This window comes from Ranitomeya variabilis, chromosome 2 (assembly GCF_051348905.1).
Source record: "Ranitomeya variabilis isolate aRanVar5 chromosome 2, aRanVar5.hap1, whole genome shotgun sequence".
Lineage (NCBI taxonomy): Eukaryota > Metazoa > Chordata > Amphibia > Anura > Dendrobatidae > Ranitomeya > Ranitomeya variabilis.
In genome coordinates this window covers 444,386,493-444,412,136 of record NC_135233.1, presented here as the reverse complement: position 1 = coordinate 444,412,136, position 25,644 = coordinate 444,386,493, and the positions used below count along the sequence as shown (strand labels likewise).

The 25,644-nt window shown below is 40.1% G+C and overlaps 1 protein-coding gene across 1 annotated transcript in view; it reads left to right on the top strand.

The window, feature by feature from the left end:
• The window catches only part of SLC17A6 (solute carrier family 17 member 6), a 56,992-nt gene that overhangs the window by 9,320 nt on the left and 22,028 nt on the right, over window positions 1–25,644 (top strand). The window contains exons 5-7 of the mRNA XM_077287174.1: window positions 17,049–17,163; window positions 20,679–20,766; window positions 20,853–20,939. Coding sequence (XP_077143289.1) covers window positions 17,049–17,163; window positions 20,679–20,766; window positions 20,853–20,939 — 290 coding nt within the window. The remainder of the gene's footprint in view (window positions 1–17,048; window positions 17,164–20,678; window positions 20,767–20,852; window positions 20,940–25,644) is intronic.

The following is a 25,644-nucleotide window of genomic DNA, read 5'->3' as shown; positions in this document are numbered from 1 at the left end:
AGGTTGGATGGTGAACGTTGGAGGGCAGCCATTTTCTGGTCTCTCCAGAGATGCTCCATTGGGTTTAAGTCAGGGCTCTGGCTGGGCCAGTCAGGAATGGTCACAGAGTTGTTCTGAAGCCGCTCCTTTGTTATTTTAGCTGTGTGCTTAGGGTCATTGTCTTGTTGGAAGGTGATCTTTCGGCCAAGTCTGAGGTCCAAAGCACTCTGGAAGAGGTTTTCATCCAGGATATCTCTGTACTTGGCCGCATTCATGTTTCCTCAAATGACAGCCAGTCGTCCTGTCCCTGCAGCTGAAAAACACCCCCAGAGCATGATGCCACCACGTTTCACTGTTGGGATTGTATTGGGCAGGTGATGAGCAGTGCCTGGTTTTCTCCACACATACCGCCTAGAATTATGACCAAAAAGGTCTATCTTCATCTCATCAGACCAGAGAATTTTATTTCTCATAGTCTGAGTCCTTCGTGTGTTTTTTAGCAATCTCTCTGCAGGTTTTCATATGTTTCGCACTGAGGAGAGGCTTCCGTCGGGCCACTCTGCCATAAAGGCCCAACTGGTGGAGGGCTTCAGTAATAGTTGACTTTGTGGAACTTTCTCCCATCTCCCTACTGCATCTCTGGAGCTCCGTGATCTTGGGGTTCTTCTTTACCTCTCTCACCAAGGCTCTTCTCCCACGATTGCTCAGTTTGGCTGGACGTCCAGGTCTAGGAAGACTTCTGGTGGTCCCAAACTTCTTCCATTTAAGGATTATGGAGCCCACTGTGCTCTGAGGAACCTTGAGTACTGCAGAAATTCTTTTGCAACCTTGGCCAGATCTGTGCATGTCACAATTCTGTCTCTGAGCTCCTTGGCCAGTTCCTTTGACCTCATGATTCTCATTTGGTCTGACATGCACTGCGAGCTGTGAAGTCTTATATAGACAGGTGTGCGCCTTTCCAAATCAAGTCCTATCAGTTTAATTACACACAGCTGGACTCCAATGAAGGAGTAGAACCATCTCAAGGAGGATCACAAGGAAATGGACAGCATGTGACTTAAATATGAGTGTCTGAGCAAAGGGTCTGAATACTTATGACCATGTGATATTTCAGTTTTTCTTTTTTATCAAATTTGGAAAAATTACTACATTTCTGTTTTTTTTCAGTCAAGATGGGGGCAGAGTGTACATTAATGATAAAAAATGAACTTTTTTGAATTTACCAAATGGCTGCAATGAAACAGAGTGAAAAACTTAAAGGTGTCTGGAAACATTCCGTACCCACTGTATATTCTTCTACATAGGGGCAGTATTATAGTAGTTATATTCTTGTATATAGGGGCAGTATTATAGTAGTTATATTCTTGTACATAGGGGCAGTATTATAGTAGTTATATTCTTGTACATAGGGGTAGTATTATAGTAGTTATATTCTTGTACATATGAGCAGTATTATAGTAGTTATATTCTTGTACATAGGAGCAGTATTATAGTAGTTATATTCTTGGACATAGGGGGCAGTATTATAGTAGTTATATTCTTGTACATAGGGGCAGTATTATAGTAGTTATATTCTTGTACATAGAAGCAGTATTATAGTAGTTATTTCTTGTACATAGGAGCAGTAATGTAGTAGTTATATTCTTGTACATAGGGGCAGTATTATAGTAGTTATATTCTTGTACATAGGGGCAGGATTATAGTAGATATATTCTTGTACATAGGAGCAGTATTATAGTAGTTATATTCTTGTACATAGGAGCAGTATTATAGTAGTTATATTCTTGTACATAGGAGCAGTATTATAGTAGTTATATTCTTGTACATAGGAGCAGTATTATAGTAGTTATATTATTGTACATAGGAGCAGTATTATAGTAGTTATATTTTTATACATAGGGGCAGTATTATAGTAGTTATATTCTTCTATATAGGGGCAGTATTATACTAGTTATATTCTTGTATATAGGGGAAGTATTAAAGTAGTTATCTTGCACATAGGGGGACAGTATTATAGTAGCTATTTTCTTTTACACAGGGGGACAGTACAATAGTACCATATATACTCGAGTACAAGCCGAGACCCCTAATTTTGCCACAAAAAACTGGCAAAACTTAATGACTTGAGTATAAGCTTAGGGTGGGAAATGCAGCAGCTACCGGTAAATGTCAAAAATAAAAATAGATACCAATAAACGTAAAATTGATTGAGACATCAGTAGGTTAAATGTTTTTGAATATCCATATTGAATCAGGAGCCCCATATAATGATCCATAAAGTTCATGATGGGCCCAATAAGATGCTCCATACAAAATACACCCCATATAATGCTGCACAAAGGTTGATGGCCCCATAAGATGCTCCATAGATTATGCCCCATATAATGCTGTACAAAGATTGATGGCTCCATAAGATGCTCCAAAGATTATGCCCCATATAATGCTGCACATAGGTCGATGGCCGCATAAGATGCTCCATAGCATATTATGCCCCATATGATGCTGCTGCGATTTAAAAAAATGACATACTCACCTCTTGTCGCTCAGGCCCCCGCCGCTTGTGATATTCACCTGTCCCCGTTCCACTGCCTCGCGCCGCTGTGTCTTCCGTCTATCTGCAGTGACTGTCCAGGCAGAGGGCGGCGCGCATTAACCACGTCATCGCGCCCTCTGACCTGAGCGTCACAGCCAGAGGATGCGGAAGATGGAGCCCGGCGGTGGAACAGGGACAGGTGAATATCGCATGGCTCACCCTCCCCCGTCATACTCACCCTACTGGCGTGGTCCCTGCTTCTTCGATGCGATGGTCTCTGGTGCCGGTAGCTTGTTCTTGTGTTCAGTGGTCACGTGGTACCGCTAATTAAAGTAATGAATATGCGCTCCACGCCTATGGGAGTGGAGTCACGTCCATATTCGTTACTTTACCACTGAACACAGGAACAAGTTGCCAGCGTCAGAGACAATCTGAGAAGCAGGGACTGAGCCATGAGCAGGTGAGTATTATGTGACAGCCACCGCTCCCCCGCCGACCCCCTGGGATAATGACTTGAGTATAAGCTGAGAGGGGCACTTTTAGCCTAAAAAAATGGGCTGAAAATCTCGGCTTATACTCAAGTATTTACGGTAATTATATTCTTGTACATAGGGGGCAGTATTATCTACTATATAATTGTCTAAGTGTCACTTCCGTCTTTCTGTCTGTCTGTCATGGAAATCCCGCGTCGCTGATTGGTCGCGGCCAGCTAAATGGCTGCTCCCTACTCCCCTGCAGTCAGTGCCCCCTCCATACTCCCCCCGCCAGTCAGCGCCCACATAGCATTAAAAGGACTGCCTTACACCGCGGCATAACGCAGTGTAAGGCAGTCTGTTAACGCTTCCATTAACCCTCTGTGTGACCAACTTTTTACTAGTGATGCTCCCTATGCAGCATCAATAGTAAAAACATATCATGTTAAAAAAATAAAATCATTATATACTCACCCTCCGACGGCCCCCGGATCCAGCCCAGACCTTTCCCGCTCCTCGCGCGCCACTCCGGTCGCAATAATGCATTGCGGCAATGAACGGAGATGACGTAGCGGTCTCGCGAGACCGCTACATCATCACGTGTTATTGCCGCTTGGGACCAGAGCGGCGCGCGAGAAGCGGGAAAGGCCTGGGATGGATCCGGGGGCCGTCGGTGGGTGAGTATATAACTATTTTTTATTTTAATTCTTTTTTTTAGCAGAGATATGGTGCCCACATTGCTATATACTGCCTGGACTGTGTTATATACTACATGGGCAGTGTTATATACTACGTGGGCTGTGCTATATACTATGTGAGCTGTGTAATATACTATGTGGCTGTGTAATATACTGCGTGGCCTGTGCTATATACTGCGTGGGCTGTGTTATATACTGTGTCGGCTCTGCAATATACTGCGTCGGCTGTGTAATATACTACGTGGCTGTGCTATATACTACGTGGGCTGTGCTATATACTACGTGGGCTGTGCTATATACTACGTGGCTGTGCAATGTACTACGTGGCTGTGCAATATACTACGTGGCTGTGCAATATACTTAGTGGCTGTGCAATATACTACTTGGCTGTACTATATACTACATGGGACTATGTGGGCTGTGTTATATACTGCATGGGCTGTGTTATATACTACGTCACTGTGCTATATACTACGTCGGGTGTGTAATATACTACGTGGGCTGTGTAATATATTACGTGGCTGTAATATACTGCATTGGCTGTGCTATATACTCGTGGGCTGTGTTATATACTGCATTGGCTGTGCAATATACTACGTGGCTGTGCTATATACTACGTGGGCTGTGCTATATACTACGTGGACTGTGCAATATACTATGTGAGCTGTGCTATATACTTCGTGGACTGTGCAATATACTACGTAGCTGTGCAATATACTACGTGGCTGTGCAATATACTACGTGGCTATGCTATATACTACTTGGCTGTGCTATATACTATGTGGGACTACGTGGCTGTGTTATATACTGCATGGGCTGTATTATACACTATGTTGCTGTGCTATATACTATGTGGGCTGTGTAATATACTGCATGGGCTGTGCTATATACTATGTGGCTGTGCTATATACTACGTGGCTGTGCAATATACTATGTGACTGCTATATACTACGTGGCTGTGCAATATACTACATGGGCTGTGCAATATACTACGTGGGCTGTGCAATATACTATGTGGGCTGTGCAATATACTACGTGGCTGTGTTATATACTACGTGGCTGTGCTATATACTACTTGGCTGTGCTATATACTATGTTGGGCTACGTCGCAGTGTTATATACTACGTCGCTGTGCTATATACTACGTGGTCTGTGTAATATACTGTATGGGCTGTGCAATATAGTACGTGGCTGTGCTATATACTATGTGGCTGTGCAATATACTATGTGGCTGTGCTATATGCTACGTTGGTGTGCAATATACTACATGGGCTGTGCAATATACTACGTAGCTGTGCAATATACTACGTGGCTGTGTTATATACTACGTGGCTGCTATATACTATGTGGCTGTGCTATATACTACTTGGCTGTGCAATATACTATCTGACTGTGCAATATACTACGTGGCTGTGCAATATACTACGTGGCTGTTCAATATACTACATGGGCTGTGTTATATACTATGTGGGCTGTGTTATACACTACATGGGCTGTGTTATATACTGCGTGGACTGTTATATACTATGTGGGCTGTGTAATATACTGCGTGGGCTGTGCAATATACTACGTGGCTGTGTTATATACTACGTGGCTGCTATATACTATGTGGCTGTGCTATATACTATGTGACTGTGCAATATACTATCTGGCTGTGCAATATACTACGTGGCTGTGCAATATACTACATGGGCTGTGTTATATACTATGTGGGCTGTGTTATACACTATGTGGGCTGTGTTATACACTACGTGGGCTGTGTAATATACTGCGTGGGCTGTGCAATATACTACGTGGCTGTGCTATATACTATGTGGCTGTGCTATATACTATGTGGCTGTGCTATATACTACGTCGCTGTGCTATATACTACGTGGGCTGTGTAATATACTGTATGGGCTGTGCTATATACTACGTGGCTGTGCTATATACTCTGTGGCTGTGCAATATACTACGTGACTGTGCTATATACTACGTGGCTGTGCAATATACTACGTGGGCTGTGCAATATACTACGTGGGCTGTGCAATATACTACGTGCCTGTGCTATATACTACTTGGCTGTGCTATATACTATGTTGGACTATGTCGCTGTGTTATATACTACGTGGCTGTGCTATAAACTATGTGGCTGTGCTATATACTACGTGGGCTGTACAATATGCTACATGGCTGTGCAATATACTACGTGGCTGTGCTATATACTTCGTGGGCTGTGCTATATACTACGTGGACTGTGCAATATACTATGTGAGCTGTGCTATATACTTCGTGGACTGTGCAATATACTACGTAGCTGTGCAATATACTATGTGGCTGTGCAATATACTACGTGGCTATGCTATATACTACTTGGCTGTGCTATATACTATGTGGGACTACGTCGCTGTGTTATATACTACGTCGCTGTGCTATATACTACATGGTCTGTGTAATATACTGTATGGGCTGTGCAATATACTACGTGGCTGTTCTATATACTATGTGGCTGTGCAATATACTACATGGGCTGTGCAATATACTACGTGGCTGTGTTATATACTCCGTGGCTGTGCTATATACTATTTGGCTGTGCTATATACTATGTTGGACTACGTCGCTGTGTTATATACTACGTCGCTGTGCTATATACTACGTGGTCTGTGTAATATACTGTATGGGCTGTGCAATATACTACGTGGCTGTGCTATATACTATGTGGCTGTGCTATATGCTACGTTGGTGTGCAATATACTACATAGGCTGTGCAATATACTACGTGGCTGTGCAATATACTATGTGGCTGTGTTATATACTACGTGGGCTGTGTAATATACTGCGTGGGCTGTGCAATATACTACGTGGCTGTGCTATATACTACGTGGCTGTGCTATATACTACGTTGGCTGTACAATATGCTACGTGGCTGTGCAATATACTACGTGGCTGTGCAATATACTACGTGGCTGTGCAATCTACTACGTGGGCTGTGCAATATACTATGTGGGCTGTGCAACATACTACGTGGCTGTGCAATATACTATGTGGGCTGTGCAACATACTACGTGGCTGTGCAATATACTACGTGGGCTGTGTTATATACTACGTGGCTGTGTTATATACTGCGTGGGCTGTTATATACAATCAGCGACAGGCGCACTCCGGCTGCGAATTGGCGCGGGATTTGAACTACGCTTGCGCCTGGCCAGCTGAATTCTGTGTATTCATTGTATTATTCTAAAATCTTCATAAATAAACTACATACTGTACATATTCTAGAATACCCGATGCGTTAGAATCGGGCCACCATCTAGTTGTAGTTAAATTCTTGTACATAGGGACAGTAGTATAGTAGTTATATTCTTGTACATAGGGGCAGTATTATAGTACTTATATTCTTGTATATAGGAGCAGTATTATAGTAGTTATATTCTTGTACATAGGGGCACTATTATAGTAGTTATATTCTTGTATACAGTTGTGCTCAAAAAGTTACATACCCCAGCTGAATTTTTGCTTTCTTGGCCTTTTTTCAGAGAATATGAATGAGAACACCAAAACTTTTTCTCCACTCATGGTTAGTGGTTGGGTGAAGTCATTTATTGTCAAACTACAGTGTTTTCTCTCTTTAAATCATAATGACAACTCAAAACATCCAAATGGCCCTGATCTAAAGTTTACATACCCCATTTCTTAATACCATATATTGCCCCCTCTAACATAAATGACAGCTTGAAGTCTTTTGTGGTAGTTGAGGATGATGTTCTTTATTTTCTCAGATGGTAAAGCTGTCCACTCTTCTTAGCAAAAAGCGTCCAGTTCCTGTAAATTCCTGGGCTGTCTAGCATGAACTGCGCGCTTGAGATCTCCCCAGAGAGGCTCAATGATATTGAGGTCAGGAGACTGAGATGGCCACTCCAGAACCTTCAATTTGTTCTGCTGTATCCAATGACAGGTCGACTTGGCCTTGCGTCTTGGATCGTTGTCATGTTGGATTGTCCAAGTACTTCCCATGCGTAGCTTCCGGGTTGTTGAGTTTAAATGTGCCTCCAGTATTTGCTGATAACGTGCTGCATTCATTTTCCCTCAACTTTGACCAAGCGTGCCTTTGTAGCTCACATCCCCAAAACATCAGTGATCCACCTCCATGCTTTACAGTAGGAATGGTGTTCCTTTCATCAAAAGTCTTGTTGAGCTCTCTCCAGATGTAATGTTTATGGTTGTAGCCAAAAAGTTCAATTTTGGTCTCATCATCCCAAATTACCATGTTTCATAAGTTTTGAGGCTTGTCCCTGTGCTGTTTTGTGTATTGTAGGTGAGATACTTTGCAGCATTTGCGCAGTAATGGCTTTCTTCTGGTGACTCGACCATGCAGCACAATTTTCTTCAAGTGCCTCCTTGTTGTGCATCTTTAAACAGCCACACCGCTAGATTTCAGAGAGTCCTGTATTTCAGCTGATTTTATTTGTGGGTTATTCTTTGCATCCCGAAACAATTTTCCTGGCAGTTGTGGACGACGTTTTTATTGGTCTACCTGACCGTGGTTTTGATTTTACAGAGCCCCTGATTTTCCATTTGTTAATCACGGTTTGAATGCTGCTGACTGGCATCATCAATTCCTTGGATATCGCTTTGTATCCCTTTCCTCTTTTATACAGTTTCACTACCTTTTCCTGTAGATCCGTTGACAATTCCTTTGTGTTCCCCATGACTCACAATCCAGAAAAGTCAGTGGCTGGATGAAAGATGCAAGAGTCTGTTTGGATCCCAGAAACGCACTCAGCTTTTATATACACACACACACACACACACACACATACACACACTGATTACAAGCAAACAGGTCACAGGTGAGGATGTTACCTTTAGTAGCCATCCAAACCCATTTGTGGCAAGTGGCAACTTCTGTGGATGTTATCAGGCCAAAATCACCAGGCTATGTGAACTTTTGATCAGGGTCATTTGGATGTTTTGGGTTGTCATTATGATTTAAAAAGAGAAAACACAGTAGTTTGACAATAAATGGCTTCACCCAACCTCTAGAGAAAAAGTTTAGGTGTTATCATTCATATTCTCTGAAAAAAGGCCAAGAAAGCAAAAATTCTGCCGGGGCATGTAAACTTTTGAGCACACCTGTATTGGGGTAGTGTTATAGCACTTATATTCTTGTACATAGGCACTAGTGTTATAGTAGTTATTTTCTTCTACATAGGAGCAGTATTATAGTAGTTATATTCTTGCACATAGAGGCAGTATTATAGTAGTTATATTCTTGTACATAGGAGCAGTATTATAGTAGTTATATTCTTGTACATGGGAGCAGTATTATAGTAGTTATATTCTTGTACATAGGAGCAGTATTGTAGTAGTTATATTCTTGTACATACGGGGCAATATTATAGTAGTTATATTCTTGTACATAGGAGCAGTATTATAGTAGTTATATTCTTGTACATAGGAGCAGTATTATAGTTATATTCTTGTACATGTGAGCAGTATTATAGTAGCTATATTCTTGTTCATAGGAGCAGTATTATAGTAGTTATATTATTGTATATAGGAGCAGTATTATAGTAGTTATATTCTTGTACATAGGAGCAGTATTATAGTAGTTATATTATTGTATATAGGAGCAGTATTATAGTAGTTATATTCTTGTACATGGGAGCAGTATTATAGTAGTTATATTCTTGCACATAGGAGCAGTATTATAGTAGTTATATTATTGTATGTAGGAGCAGTATTATAGTAGTTATATTCCTGTACATACGGGGCAATATTATAGTAGTTATATTCTTGTACATAGGGGAAATATTATAGTAGTTATATTCTTGTACATAGGGGGCAGTATTATAGTAGTTATATTCCTGTACATAGGAGCAGTATTATAGTAGTTATATTCTTAAACATAGGGGCAGTATTATAGTAGTTATATTCTTGTACATATGAGCAGTATTATAGTAGTTATATTCTTGTACATAGGGGAAATAATATAGTAGTTATATTCTTGTACATAGGGGCAGTATTATAGTAGTTATATTCTTGCACATAGGATCAGTATATAGTAGCTGTAGCTTTTTCCATAGGGGCAGTATTATATTAACATTTGCTTGCTACAATAGAAACCTCATTTTTTTAAATAGTAATATCTATGTTTGTAAATAACTAATGAGCTTAGAACAGTTGTCATTCCTCTATTCCTTGCAGTTCATACATTACAGCAAGGGGGCAATGATGAGTACAGAATTAAACATTTTTAAGGGTAAAAATATGATAAAGTTAATCTTTGAGACCTGTATTCCATCTCGCGACGCAAGGTTGAAGAATTCCATTCTTTGCACTTTAAATACATCCTTATGTGTTAAGCATCATAATTAACTAGTAATTTGACACCTGATTTTGGCGTGTGATGCATAAAAGCCCCCAATCAATCTCTCTGCCCCCAAACTCCAGTTTTTTAAACCTTTCATACCTTCTGTCTCATAGAAGAACATTTCTAAATTTCCAGAAATAAGCATTTATCAATACAATCCTGGAACTAATATAACAATACAAAACCGTGTAATGCATAAATCAATGTAATGCAAATCTAAAAGCAAACAGTGATAAAGAGAAAAATAAGGAGAGAAATAGAAAATAAATACAGCGCCTGATGAAGTGAACAGATCAGCAATGTGATGTTATATTGAATTTAATGCATCTCGGATCTTTATTTATTGTCCTTTCTGAGGATGATCAATTAACAAGTTTCTTTCAATGGGTTTCCTTTTAAGCCGCAGTGACCATGAAGAGGTTGGGCCTTTGTCTGACACCATTTTAAAGGATAAGAAGGGGCTCCCCGTGCCGGCCACACGACCGCCTTAATCCTCATTCAGCACTTGCTACTTTCCATATGCTCCATGCAGGGGCCTTTGTCTTCCTCTAGTAATAAAGACGTTTTCCTGTTTTAATGAATCACAGGGGATTGGGTTCAATATGAGCGAGTCTCAGATGTGCGGCCGTAATGAAGAAAAGCTGATTTGTTTTTATTAGATTGAAAGGTGAAAAGAATCTACTATAGAATATTAATGCTGCGGCTCCATCAGGCCTGGTGCCATGTAAGACGTCCTTCTATTCCTGTGATTCCCTGACACACGTCTTCATTTTATACAATTGTCTTTGTAAATCAAAAATCCAAAAGCTCCAGAGTGTCTAAAACAAAGTTTACCTATGCTAATGTGGCCAGTCCCAGCATGATCTGCATAGTAGAACTAATAAAAAAATGAGTATAAAAATTACTGCAATATTACAATCGAAAAGAAAAAAGAATCAAATTCTTAAAAAAAAAAAAAGTTAAAATAAATTAGAAATGAAAATATTTCTACTTGTATATTTTTAATAAATCAATAAAAAAAATATATCCAACATAAGAAATACATTACTAGAAGTGGTTATTTTAATAATGGGAAATAAAAATATTCATAAATAATAATAATAGTAATAGTAAATTGAGTGTTAGAAATGGTTATCATCATAATGGTAAATAAATACATTCATATATTTATATGAAAAAAAATACATAAATAATACATACATAAAAATATATATAAATACATATATAAAAAAACATTTAGAAATGGTTATTATAATAATGGGAAATAAATGTATAATAATAAAAAAAACATTATTCGGAGTGGTTATTATAATAATGGTAAATACATATATAATAAAAATATGTGATTAGAAGCTGTTATTATAATCATGGGAGATAAATATATTCATATTAAATAATAATAAATCATTGTTAGAAGATGTTTTTATAATAGGAAATAAATACATATATAATAATAATAATAAGCATGAAATAAATGTATAATAATAAAAATAAATACATTATTTGAAGTGGTTATTATAATAATGGTAAATAAATACATATATAATAATAATAATAATAATAATAATAATAAAAATAATACGTGATTAGAAGTTGTTATTATAGTCATGGGAGATAAATATATACATATTAATAATAATAATAATAATAAATCATTATTAGAAGATGTTATTATAATAATAGGAAATAAATACATATATAAAAATAATAATAATAAGCATTTTTTTACTTATATAGCAATAATTGTCACACTGAGAAATCCAGGAACCAGATGTCCTCCTTTAAGTAGCTATATTAGTGCAGAAAAATCACAACGTTTTGGCCGCCCAGGGCCTTTATCACGCCATAGAAAAAGATAAATCTGCATTCCAATAATTATCACATCATTATCGTGTAATCTAATTGACTTCTATTTACCCAGATGGAGGTTTTTCACGCTCTTGGGTCAGTTCTCTAATATACCCAATGCTGTCCAATTATGTGTATGAATGAGCTAAATACAGGTTCCATTGAAGTGCAAGGTACTATGCTGCCGGTGATGGCGTCCAGGCTGCATGCTTCTGCCTTTGCACACAGATTAATCTTAGATTAGGCTTGTGAACCATCAACAGACTTGACCATTGCACCATGTGAATAGGGCTTTTGCTGCAATACCACACACAACCTGTAGGCAGGAGTGGCGCTGTTTTGGGAGGAAAGCAGGCATGTGCTTGCAATTCTTTTGAATCCTTTTAAGGGTAAAGATCCTTCAGGAGGATAAAGGGCTCAATTGCTTTTTAAAGTGTAGCTCGAGGTAAAGTAATTCTAGGAAGGTAAAAGCCATGCTATTACAATTTTCAGATTATGTGCCAAAGGGACTAGTTATGTAATAAAAGGACATCAATCCTAATTTTGGCCATTTCAGCCACACTTCTTGCTGCTGGTGACCTCACAAAGCGGAAAAGGTGATGGTTAGGAGAGATGGAGATGAATAATCAGAAAATGGGTAGTAAATACATTTTTTTTTTTTTAATTCCGGAATTGATGATGCATTTTGGTGGACAAATGTCGTTTCTTAAAGTGTTTGACATAGGAAATTATTTTTCTGTATGTTAGTGGTTACTTTTAGTTACTGTAACTAAATTACACTACGCTTCAGTCTCCTATCATCAGTCCTTCATTAATTTTCACATCCTCCGATATGCAGTCTTCACCCTCTCCCAAGATTCAGATTTTTCTCTTGGGTGAGTGTCTCTGTCAGTAATATAGGCTGGATGGGAGGTCTGTGTGTATCCAGGCTGTTGCTTTCTTCATTAGCTTGAACATCAGCACAGCTTCTATCCTGCACTTATTTCCTTTTCATGTATTTTCCTTTTTTTCCCTACGGTCTGTTTTTTCCTGTCCTCCCTGAGACTACAGATTATTTACCCCCTCACCACATTGTCTACAACCCCCTCCCTGCTGCGATCTCTAACACTTAGAAAGCGAACAGAACATCAGAGAGACTGTCAGAATCAGGAGTTGCTCTGGTTGCACTAAGCTTCAGTCTCCTATCTCCATTCCTTCATTCATTTTCATATCCTGTGATATGCAGTTTGCGGACTCATCCAAGTTTCAGATTTATCTCTCGCCAGAGTGTCTCTGTCAGTAATACAGGTTGGACTTGAGCTCTGTGTGTATCCAGGGTGTGTCTGTCTTCATTAGCTCATATATCAGCACAGCTTCTATCCTTCACGTACAGAGACATAACAAAAAAGGCCAGAGAAAGCTGATTAGAGCAGAAACGGGGAATCAGAGTATTTTAAACCACACAAGCAATTTTTATTTCACAAGATACATTGTAAAAATATGCAAACAGAATAACACTGCCACAGCAGGAAAATAAGGGGTCCACGATAATGGTGTTCAAACAGCAGCACTTTTACCGATATCAAAAGGAGGATAGAAACTCCAAGTCTATTTGTATACAGTGAAATCATTATTATAAAAAAAGAGATTTTTTTGGAAGTGTATACAGGACTATAAACAAAGTGCTATTTGCAGCTGACAAACTGCTCCAGAATCCCAATGCAGGCTAGTACTCTCATGTGAAGGAGACAGGCCCCAGCACATGGCCATATGCATGTAGTTGTAGTTATATGAAAATAAGGTGCTAAAGGTGCAGATCATATGGCATAATAAAGTGCATGTAGCGGTACAGTACTAAGTTAAATTAGTGAAAGGACCCTAGCCTGTGACCCCTACGTGCGTTTTGCCATGACTTCATCAGGAGAAGTATGTACAGTGGCATGTAAAAGTTTGGGCACCCCTGGTCAAAATTACTGATATTGTGAACAGTTAAGCAAGCTGGAGATAAGATTTTGTCAAATCCATTCTTTCCTCTACCCGTGAAATGTTCCCTGTGCCATTGGTTGCAGCACAACCCCAAAGCATGATTGATCCACCCCCATGCTTAATGTTCATTGTGGCCAAAGAGTTCTATTTTAACCTCATCAGTGCAAAGGACTTGTTTCCAAAATGCATCAGGCTTGTTTAGATGTTCTTTTGCATACTTCTGACAATTAATTTTATGGTGAGGACGCAGGAGAGGTTTTCTTCTGATGATCTTCCATGAAGGCCATATTTGTGCAGGTGTCTATGAACAGTAGAACAATGTACAACTCTAGAGTCTGCTAAATATTTCTGAAGTTCTTTTTCACTCAAGCGGGGGTTCTGATTCAGCTCTCTAGCAATCCTGCGAGCAACTGTCACTGAAATTTTGCTTGGTCTTCCAGACCTTATGTTGACCTCCACTGTTTGTTAACTCCCATTTCTTAATTGCATTTCGAACTTAGGAAAGGGCAGCTTGAAACCGCTTTACTACCTTCTTATAGCCTTCTCCTGCTTTGTGGCCTCCACCATTTTCAGAGTGCTAGGCAGCTGCTTTGAAGAACCCATGGCTGCTGTTTTTTGGCACAAGGTAAGAGAATGTCTTTTTATAAAGCTAGGAAATTTACATCACCAGGCCTTTCCAAACGATGATGGTGAACAAGCCATAACCCTAACAGGCTAATTACGGTATGAAACCTTGGTCAAAGTTATCTGAGCACACAAATCTCCAAGGGTGCCCAAACTTCTACATGCCACTGTATCTCCTTTTCACGTGCATGCCTCCTTTTTTACAGTCTGTTTTTCCTGTGTTTTCTGTGTTTGCCCTCCCTGAGACTATAGATGCTTTACGCTCTCTGCATTGTCTGCATCCCCCTCCCTGATGTCATCCCTAGTGCTAAGAGAAGAAAATGAGCGAGCAGAGAGAGGTGTCAGAACCAGGAGAAGCTTTGATGGATTTGTAACATTTTGAGGATCACTCAACTAGATAAAGGACTTACAGGCTCTGCAGCAGCAAAATGGTAGACATTGTTAAATGAAGACCACAAAGAAAGTCGATTAATTTTGCATTAGGAACCAAATGAACAATAAAAGTATTCTGTACCAAGGTGTACACAGCCTTTAAGACAGCAATATGAGAACTGGTCATAGAAAGAGGAGAATGGTAATCATGAACATTGCTGCCAACATTACTTTGTCTTAGAGCTCGTTCTATGATACGTGATTCTCCGAGTGCAGAGGTGCAGTCAGGTAATTGGGCTACACCCTATATTTATCCCATTCTGTCATTGGTGTATATGTGTCAGCGGCTTTGGGGATATGATGTCACAGTCAATTGTTCATCTAGGCCCCATGGGTCGGAGAGGTGCACAGGTGGCGACGGGATGATATAATCAATGGCAATACATATTCCCTATTTCTTTTATTATTTTAGGAGATTCAGGGGTCATGGTTTGAATAGAAATAATATTGGAAAATGTCCAAAAAAACTTCAATAATATCAATGGAAACTGGGGATCTCCGCTTTGTAAAATCCCTACTTGTCAGAAGGGCTCCTTGTTGGGAACCCAAGTCATCACCTGCTCCATGTAGTGAATCCAGGCAGCAAAAGTCCAATTTCCCACTAGCGCCACCACAGGGGAAATATGGTATTGATATGAACGGTTTGTTTTTGTAATGCAGGAAAGGACGGGTCCCCCATAAAGGAAGACGCTCGTTGTAACCACTCTCCATTCTGGCAGAGAGATGAAGATCCCGAATAGAGGATTCACCTCTACTACATAAGAATTCCGTTGATAGGGTTGTGTCCATGGGTTTTCTAAACTGGATCTGAACAGTGAGGCTCTTTATTAGTAACCTATGTTCCCTTCTACAATCTGACAACTTTCCTGAGTTCCATTATGTGTTGTAGTCATATCCCTTCCCCCACTCTTAGGTGGAGAGTAAGGGCTCATTCAGACGATCGGACTGATTTTCATCAGTGTTTTGGTTCGGTTTTTCATCAGTGTGTCCGTTTTTACTATCAGGCCTACGCATAAAACATCATTTTCACGCGGATTCCTCCTAGAACACATCAGAAAAAGAAAAGACAATGAACCTATGCACAGCAATGTCAAAACAACATTGCTGTGCCTGTGCTCCATCTTGTATCCCTTCATTTAAAGGGAACCTGACAGGTCCCCCATGCCCTCCGACAACCCTCCAGCATTTGTGTATTTGCTGCTAAATATCCTGCCTAATCAGCCCTTTATAGTGATTTTCACAACAGTTTTTATGAAGGTTATTACATCCTTGTGAGCATGATAACATGATTAGCAAGAGCCGTCATCATCGCCAGCGCTCTGCAAATCTCACGCATGCGTGCGGCTTTCCCCACGTCATTGCGCCTCTTAAGCCGGGTGTACGCTTCCAGGCTTCAAGTAAGACATCCCAAAGACCCTCGCGTGAGTGAAGTGCTAGTGATCCTGCTCCTTTCACTGGGAAGCACACAATAAATTTTGGACCCCCATTCTCGGGATCAGTGGAGGGTCTTTCCAACTTTTCTTGAACTCAGTCTGGAGACCAAGAGAGATGAAGGAATATAAGTGTAAAGTTCTGGTGATTGGTGGGGTGTTGGCACGCAGATCTAACAACTGTTACCTACAGAGTGGATAGCTGAGACTTTGGATGAATGGAATATCCCTTTAACAGCTGCCATTGCTCCAGTTTTGATTTTTGTTTTGTTTTTCTGTCCCATGTAACCTGATCTCATGGAAGTAGGTGGAAATATCTGTGTGGGGTGTGATGTATCTATCCTGCTTGGGGAGAAAAGTGTCAGAGAGAAAACAGCTACAATGTAGAACCCATAACCTACAGGCAGGGAAAACGCAGAATAAAATGCATGTGTTTGTTAAATGTTTTTATGCATTTTTTGCACTTATTCCCATTTATTAGTATGGGTGAAATCTGCAACAAAAATGCCGAAAGAACTGACATGCTGAAAATCTGCAAGGAAAACTAAGCAACCGATGCATGAGACTTAATACAGACCCCAGGAAGCGCAGAGGGGATGCATTTTTTTTAAAAAACTGCAGTTTTCCTTTAAATGAATCTGTAAATGCACTTTTATATCTTGCAGGACTGTTTCGCCCCCATTAACCGTTTCTTTTTTGCTCTTGACGTTCCAGGGTGTTCGGTGCGGCCATAGTGCTCACCTCCACTTTAAACATGCTTATTCCGTCCGCGGCCAGAGTGCATTATGGGTGTGTGATCTTCGTAAGGATTCTACAAGGGCTTGTGGAGGTATTGATTTCCTGACTCACTGCAGATTAATTTGTCAAGTTGTGGGAGGAAACTCTCCTGTAGAATATCTTTTGATGAAATAACAGTATCTGTCTCCCAGCGACTGACCCTAGAGCAGCGCCAGTGCAATGTTTCATAAAAGGAACACTCCAGAAAGAACGAGTAAACTGCAGGGCGGAGCCTGACACCAAGACTTTCTCCTTAATGTTACTTTATTCTGTGCCATGCCCCGCCCCCGAGGAACCTGTAGTAGATATAATATAGTGTATTCGTTTTGCCAGGATGTTTAATTACTAGGCAGGCTTATGTTTTCCATACTATGCTTTTATTGTGTGTACTTTGTAAGTATTTTCCATGTTGGTAAATATATATATATATGTATGTATGTATATATATATATATATATATATATATATATATATATATATATATATATATATATATATATATACATACATACATACATACATACATACATACATACATACATACATACATACATACATATACATATATATATATATATATATATATATACAGTTAGGTCCATATATATTTGGACAGAGACAACATTTTTCTAATTTTGGTTATGGACATTACCACAATGAATTTTAAACAAAGCAATTCAGATGCAGTTGAAGTTCAGACTTTCAGCTTTCATTTGAGGGTATCCACATTAAAATTGGATGAAGGGTTTAGGAGTTTCAGCTCCTTAACATGTGCCACCCTGTTTTTAAAGGGACCAAAAGTAATTGGACAGATTCAATAATTTTAAATAAAATGTTCATTTTTAGTACTTGGTTGAAAACCATTTCTTGGCAATGACTGCCTGAAGTCTTGAACTCATGGACATCACCAGACGCTGTGTTTCCCCCTTTTTGATGGTCTGCCAGGCCTTCACTGCAGTGGTTTTCAGTTGCTGTTTGTTTGTGGGCCTTTCTGTCTGAAGTTTAGTCTTTAACAAGTGAAATGCTGCTCAATTGGGTTGAGATCAGGTGACTGACTTCGCCATTCTAGAATATTCCACTTCTTTGCTTTAATAAACTCCTGGGTTGCTTTGGCTTTATGTTTTGGGTCATTGTCCATCTGTAGTATGAAACGACGACCAATCAGTTTGGCTGCATTTGGCTGGATCTGAGCACACAGTATGTCTCGGAATACCTCAGAATTCATTCGGCTGCTTCTGTCCTGTGTCACATCATCAATAAACACTAGTGACCCAGTGCCACTGGCAGCCATGCATGCCCAAGCCATCACACTGCCTCCGCCATGTTTTACAGATGATGTGGTATGCTTTGGATCATGAGCTGTACCACGCCTTCGCCATACTTTTCTCTTTCCATCATTCTTGTAGAGGTTGATCTTGGTTTCATCTGTCCAAAGAATGTTCTTCCAGAACTGTGCTGGCTTTTTTAGATGTTTTTTAGCAAAGTCCAGTCTAGCCTTTTTCTCCTTGATGCTTATGAGTGGCTTGCACCGTGCAGTGAACCCTCTGTATTTACTTTCATGCAGTCTTCTCTTTATGGTAGATTTGGATATTGATACGCCGACCTCCTGGAGAGTGTTGGTCACTTGGTTGGCGGTTGTGAAGGGGTTTCTCTTCACCATGGAGATTATTCTGCGGTCATCCACCACTGTTGTCTTCCATGGGCGCCCAGGTCTTTTTGCATTGATGAGATCACCAGTGCTTTCTTTCTTTCTCAGGATGTACCAAACTGTAGATTTTGCCACTCCTAATATTGTAGCAATTTCTCAGATGGGTTTTTTCTGTTTTCGCAGCTTAAGGATGGCTTGTTTCACCTGCATGGAGAGCTCCTTTGACCGCATGTTTACTTCACAGCAAAACCTTCCAAATGCAAGCACCACACCTCAAATCAACTCCAGGCCTTTTATCTGCTTAATTCAGAATGACATAATGAAGGGATTGCCCACACCTGTCCATGAAATAGCTTTGGAGTCAATTGTCCAATTACTTTTGGTCCTTTTAAAAACTGGGTGGCACATGTTAAGGAGCTGAAACTCCTAAACCCTTCATCCAATTTTAATGTGGATACCCTCAAATGAAAGCTGAAAGTCTGAACTTCAACTGCAACTGAATTGTTTTGTTTAAAATTGATTGTGGTAATGTCTATAACCAAAATTAGAAAAATGTTGTCTCTGTCCAAATATATATAGACCTAACTGTATATATACATATATATATATTATTAGATATCCTGTCCTGTGCTGCCACTTGCCTCTAGTTTCCATTGAGCCACAATCCCCTGCGTAGCCATTGAATGCTTCTTACATCATTACAGACTCAATGTGACGCCATACTTCCTAATCTACAAAAAAAAAAATGGTTAATGCAAATGTAAGGTACCCAATTATCCCATGTCACCTACTTTGGTATCCATGAAGCTGAGATATAAGGAGCGGCTTTAAGAATCATCACATATTTCTGAATGCACCAAATTACAATCATGTGATATGGATGGAACACAGGCTTTTCCCCTTTATAAAAAAAAAAAATAGTCAATCAAAATAGACAACCTGTCATATCTCATCCCTCGATATCTAATAAGTCATACTCACAGGGAGAAGGTCGGTTTTTAAATGCCTCATTATAATCTAAGGGAAAGTTTAATCAGAAAATGACCTATTGTATAAATCAGGTTTTTCTGTTAAATGTATATTTTTTAAATTTTACCAATTTTTTTTTAAATCACAATCTAAATTTAAAGGGAAAAAAGTAAGTCTTGCAGTTTGCACACTGGCCACTAGGGCTATTTAGACTCATTTGTTACAGAAGAGTGTTCAGCAGTCTCATTATCATCACAGGAAATTAACTAGGGAACAAGAAAAGCACAGTGGGGTTTATAGGGATTCACACTCTCCAAAATAACATGGTAATGAAATAGCAGTTCCGTACACCTGATAGGGTTGAATAAAACAACTCTGATATGGTAACAAATAAGGTTCAAGCTGCTACAGCCACACTGGTTGGTAAATAAAACCCATGCATGGTGGATCCTGTGTCATCAGCTGTGTATAAAGGAGTTTCCTGACATTGCAATTCTACCTGTGATAATGAAGGAAAGGAGAAAGGAGATCTCCTGTAGTTGATCTAGAATAGCTCAAGTGGCCATTGTGAAAATTGCAAGATTTTTAATATTTTTACTAGAGATATGTGATATTGTGATATGAAAAATATATAATAATAACAAATAGTTAAATCAGTAAACCTGATTTAACCAATAAGTTATTTCCGAATGACACATTCCCTCTAAATTGCAATATTGTTTTATATTTTATTGTGTTTTTACATTGTATTTTGTTATCATTTATGCTTTGTTACGTAATGTTATATTACGTAATTAGATTTAATTACTTTTTATGTTATAATCTTATATTATGTTACATTCGATGTTGTGACACTGTAAAATAAGATATAATTAAATATATTTTATTACACTACATTATATATTTATAGTGTAAATTGCTATCTGCACATCTTTGTGTAACAATTCCAGGGAGTCACCTACCCCGCCTGCCATGGAATATGGAGTAAGTGGGCCCCTCCGCTAGAAAGAAGTCGTCTGGCGACCACCTCCTTTTGTGGTAAATACTTAACCAATTATAAAGCGTTCTCGTAATTTGCCTCTTTTCATGGGCGTCTGTATTATGGTTCTGCTTTCTCTTACCAGGGTCCTATGCAGGAGCAGTGATCGCTATGCCTTTAGCTGGGATATTAGTGCAATATACAGGATGGTCGTCTGTTTTCTATGTGTATGGTAAGTCTGTATATACAGTGGATTGCAAAAGTATTCACCCCCTTGACTTTTTACGTATTTTTATACATTACAACCTGTGTGTAGATATTTTTATAATCCGATTTGTGTGTGGTGCATCAGCACTAAATAGTCTAAGTTGGTGAAGTGAAGTAAGAAAAATACAGGCATCAATTAAATTTATTTGATCAAATAGCTAAAAATTGGCATGTGCATATACACTCACTGGCCACTTTATTAGGTACACCATGCTAGTAACGGGTTGGACCCCCTTTTGCCTTCAGAACTGCCTCAATTCTTCGTGGCATAGATTCAACAAGGTGCTGGAAGCATTCCTCAGAGATTTTGGTCCATATTGACATGATGGCATCACACAGTTGCCGCAGATTTGTCGGCTGCACATCCCAAAGATGCTCCATACAAGGCAGGATGGATCCATGCTTTCATGTTGTTTACGCCAAATTCTGACCCTACCATCCGAATGTCGCAGCAGAAATCGAGACTCATCAGACCAAGCAACGTTTTTCCAATCTTCTACTGTCCAATTTCGATGAGCTTGTACAAATTGTAGCCTCAGTTTCCTGTTCTTAGCTGAAAGGAGTGGTACCCGGTGTGGTCTTCTGCTGCTGTAGCCCATCTGCCTCAAAGTTCGATGCACTGTGCGTTCAGAGATGCTCTTAGGCCTACCTTGGTTGTAACGGGTGGCGACTTGAGTCACTGTTGCCTTTCTATCAGCTCGAACCAGTCTGCCCATTCTCCTCTGACCTCTGGCATCAACAAGGCATTTCCGCCCACAGAACTGCCGCTCACTGGATTTTTTTTCTTTTTCGGACCATTCTCTGTAAACCCTAGAGATGGTTGTGCGTGAAAATCCCAGTAGATCAGCAGTTTCTGAAATACTCAGACCAGCCCTTCTGGCACCAACAACCATGCCACGTTCAAAGGCACTCAAATCACCTTTCTTCCCCATACTGATGCTCGGTTTGAACTGCAGGAGATTGTCTTGACCATGTCTACATGCCTAAATGCACTGAGTTGCCGCCATGTGATTGGCTGATTAGAAATTAAGTGTTAACAAGAAGTTGGACAGGTGTACCTAATAAACTGGCCAGTGAGTGTATATTCACCCTTTCTGCGATGAAGACCCTAAAAATTTCTGGTGCAAGCAATTCCCTTGATAAGTCTCTGTTTAGTGACAGGACGTCCACCTGTGTGCAAGCTAAGTGTCACATGTCGGTTAGTATACACACTTTACCTTTTCTGAAAGGCCAAAGAGGCTGCAACATCATTAACAAGAGGCACCACTAATGAAACACCATGAAGGCCAAGGAGATCTCCAAACAACACCATGAAGGCCAAGGAGATATCCAAACAACATCATGAAGACCAAGGAGATCTCCAAACAACACCATGAAGACCAAGGAGTTCTCCAAACAACACCATGAAGACCAAGGAGTTCTCCAAACAACACCATGAAGACCAAGGAGATCTCCAAACAACACCATGAAGACCATGGAGATCTCCAAACAGCACCATGAAGACCAAGAAGATCTCCAAACAACACCATGAGAACCAACCACGAGTTGTTGAGAAGTACACCTCATGGTTGGGTTATAATTATATCAATCTGTGATGATCCCTCGGAGCACCATCAAATCCATATCATCAAATGGAAAGAGCATGGTACCACAACAAACCTGCCTAGAAAGGACCACCCATCAAAACTCTCAGCCTGGGCAAGGGGGGGAATTAATCAGAGAGGCAGTACAGAGACCAAATGTAACCATGAAGGAGCTGCAGAGTTCCCAAGCAGTGACTAGAGTATATTTGTCCATATGACAACAATAAGCCGTACACTCCATAGGGGTGGCCTTTATGGAGGAGTGGGCAGAAAAAAAGCCTTTACTTGCACACAAAAGTTTTAAGGCTTGTTTTGCGTTTGGCAAAAGACATGTGGAAGACTCCCCAAATGTATGGAGGAAGGTGCTGTGGTCATATGAGATCAAAATTGAACTTTTTGGCCAACAAGGTAAACGCTATGTCTGATGTGAAACCAACCCAGCTCATCATCCCAAGAACACTATCCCCCCAGTGAAATATGGTGGTGGCAGCATCATGCTGTGGGGATGTTTTTCAGCATCAGACACAGGGACAATGGTCCGAGTCAAGGGGAAGATGGACAGTGCAAACATACAGTGATATTTTTGAGCAAAACCTGTTTTAGTCTGTGAGCAATTTGAGACTGGGACGGAGGTTCACCTTCCAACAAGACAATGACCCAAAGCATACTGCTAAAGCAACACTCGAGTGGCTTAAAGGGAAGCATGTACATGTTCTGGAGTGGCCTAGTCACAGCCCAGACCTTAATCCAATGAAGAATCTGTGGTCAGATTTGAAGATTGCGGTTCACCAGAGGAAACCATCTAACTTGGAGGAGCTGGAGCAGTTTTGCCTTGAGGAATGGTCAAAAATCCCAGTGACCAGATGTGGAAAGCTCATAGAGACTTATCCAAAGCGACTTGCAGGTGTAAAAGGAGGCTCTACAAAGTACTGACTTTAGGGGGTGAATAGTTATGCACACTGAAGTTTACAGTTATTTTAGCCTATTTGTTTGCTTGACAATAAAAAAACAAAAAATAAATGTTCACAGCTGTAGACATGTTCTTTTCATGAATTGATGCAAACCCTCAAAAAAAACCTGTGAAATTCCAGGTTTTGCGGTAGCAAGACACAAAAGATGCCAAGCGGGGTAAATACTTTCGCAAGCCACTGTATTAAGTGTTTTATGTACAGTGATAAGAACATGTAGCCTGATGAGATTTATACCACATTGATCCATGCAAATGACTCATATTCCTGCAGCCTTAACCCTCTGTCTATCAGTCATATGTTGCCCATTGCACAGTTTACTACAGGCTGCTTTTTCTTCTAGCTAAATGGAAAATCAAAAGGTGGCCAGATATAGGGTTAGATTGTTCCAATGTTAAAAAAGTGCTTCTGCTCAAAACTAAATCCTTTTGACATTGTCTTTTGTCATTGTAAAGTATTTTTGGCTTTTCACACAAAACTTGTAGCCTCATCCCCCCTCATGATGCTTTTGGGTACATACCAGTCTAATGTGTCCAGTAACTGTCCTGATTCTGAAGCTCTGTAACTTGACATCTACTCTTTTGAGTGGGTGGTTCCTATTAATCAGCATTCAGACAGAACTATAGGTGCTGGAACTTTCTTTCCCTCATGTCCCAGCATGCATGGCTGTTAGCATTAGCCAATGTTCTCTCTACCCTTAAAATAAAGACCACCTTTATGTTATGCCTGTATACAGTTTGTCAAGCAGGAACAGAGAGACAGAGATCTGCACCTACATTCCTGTACTAAGGGACATGCACACCTACTTACTGTAAAGAAATAGGCAATAAAGACCCACCCCTGCTTACTGTAGAGATAAATACCCACCCCACTTCCTGTAGAGCGAGAAAGACCCTCTCCTACTTCCTGTAGTGAGACCACAATGCACCTTTACTCCCTTGCAGAGAGATAAAGACCAACCTCCACTTACTGTAGAGAGATAAAGACCTACCCATGCTTCCTAGAGAGATAAAGACATACCCCACTTCTTGCAGAGAGACAAAGATCCATCCTCACTTCCTGTAGAGATATAAAATCCTATCCCTGGTTGCAGCTGAGATAAAGATCCACTCCTGTTTCCTGAAGCAGGATTAAGACCCACCCCCACTTTCTGTAGAGAGATAAAGACCCACCCCCGCTTATGTACAGATAAAGACCCACCCCCACTTACTGTAGAGAGATAAAGACCCACCCCCAATTATGTAGCAAGATAAAGACCCATCCCCACTTGCTGTAGAGAGATAAAGACCCACCCCTGCTTATGTACAGATAAAGACCCACCCCCACTTACTGTAGAGAGATAAAGACCCACCCCCAATTATGTAGCGAGATAAAGACCCACCCCCACTTATGTAGTGAGATAAAGACCCACCCCCACTTACTGTAGAGAGATAAAGACCCACCCCCACTTATGTAGCGAGATAAAGACCCACCCCCACTTACTGTAGAGATGAAGACCCACCCCCGCTTACTGTAAAGAAATGAAGACCCACCCCCACTTATGTAGAGATAAAAACCCACCCCCACTTACTTTAGAGAGACCCACCCCCACTTACTTTAGAGAGATAGACCCACCCCCACTTACTGTAGATAGACCCACCCCTACTTACTTTAGAGAGATAAAAACCCACCCCTACTTACTGTAGAGAGATAAAGACCCACCCCCTTTTCCTTCAACAAAAGACCCATCTCCATTTACTGCAGAGATAGGCCCCCCCAGCTTCCTTTAGTTAAAAGCCCACCCTCACTTCCTTTAGAGAGAAAAACACTCCCATTTATTCTAGAGAGAAAAAGACTTGCCCCCACTTACTGTAGATGAATAAAGATCCACCCCGCTTCCTGCAGACAGATAAGGAGTAGACCCACTCCCACTTCCTGTAATCCATCTTGTTCTCTCTGCTGTTAGAGACAGATTATACTTGACAACAGGCTGTGGACTGCAAGTTACACAAAAAGGAAGACCCCTAATACAAGTCTCTTTGAAATTATTTTTTTGGGGGTACAACATCATTTATAAAATGATTTGCAGATTGTCTATTTATCAGATCATCTATCAAATGAGATCAAGCTGTTTGAAAGT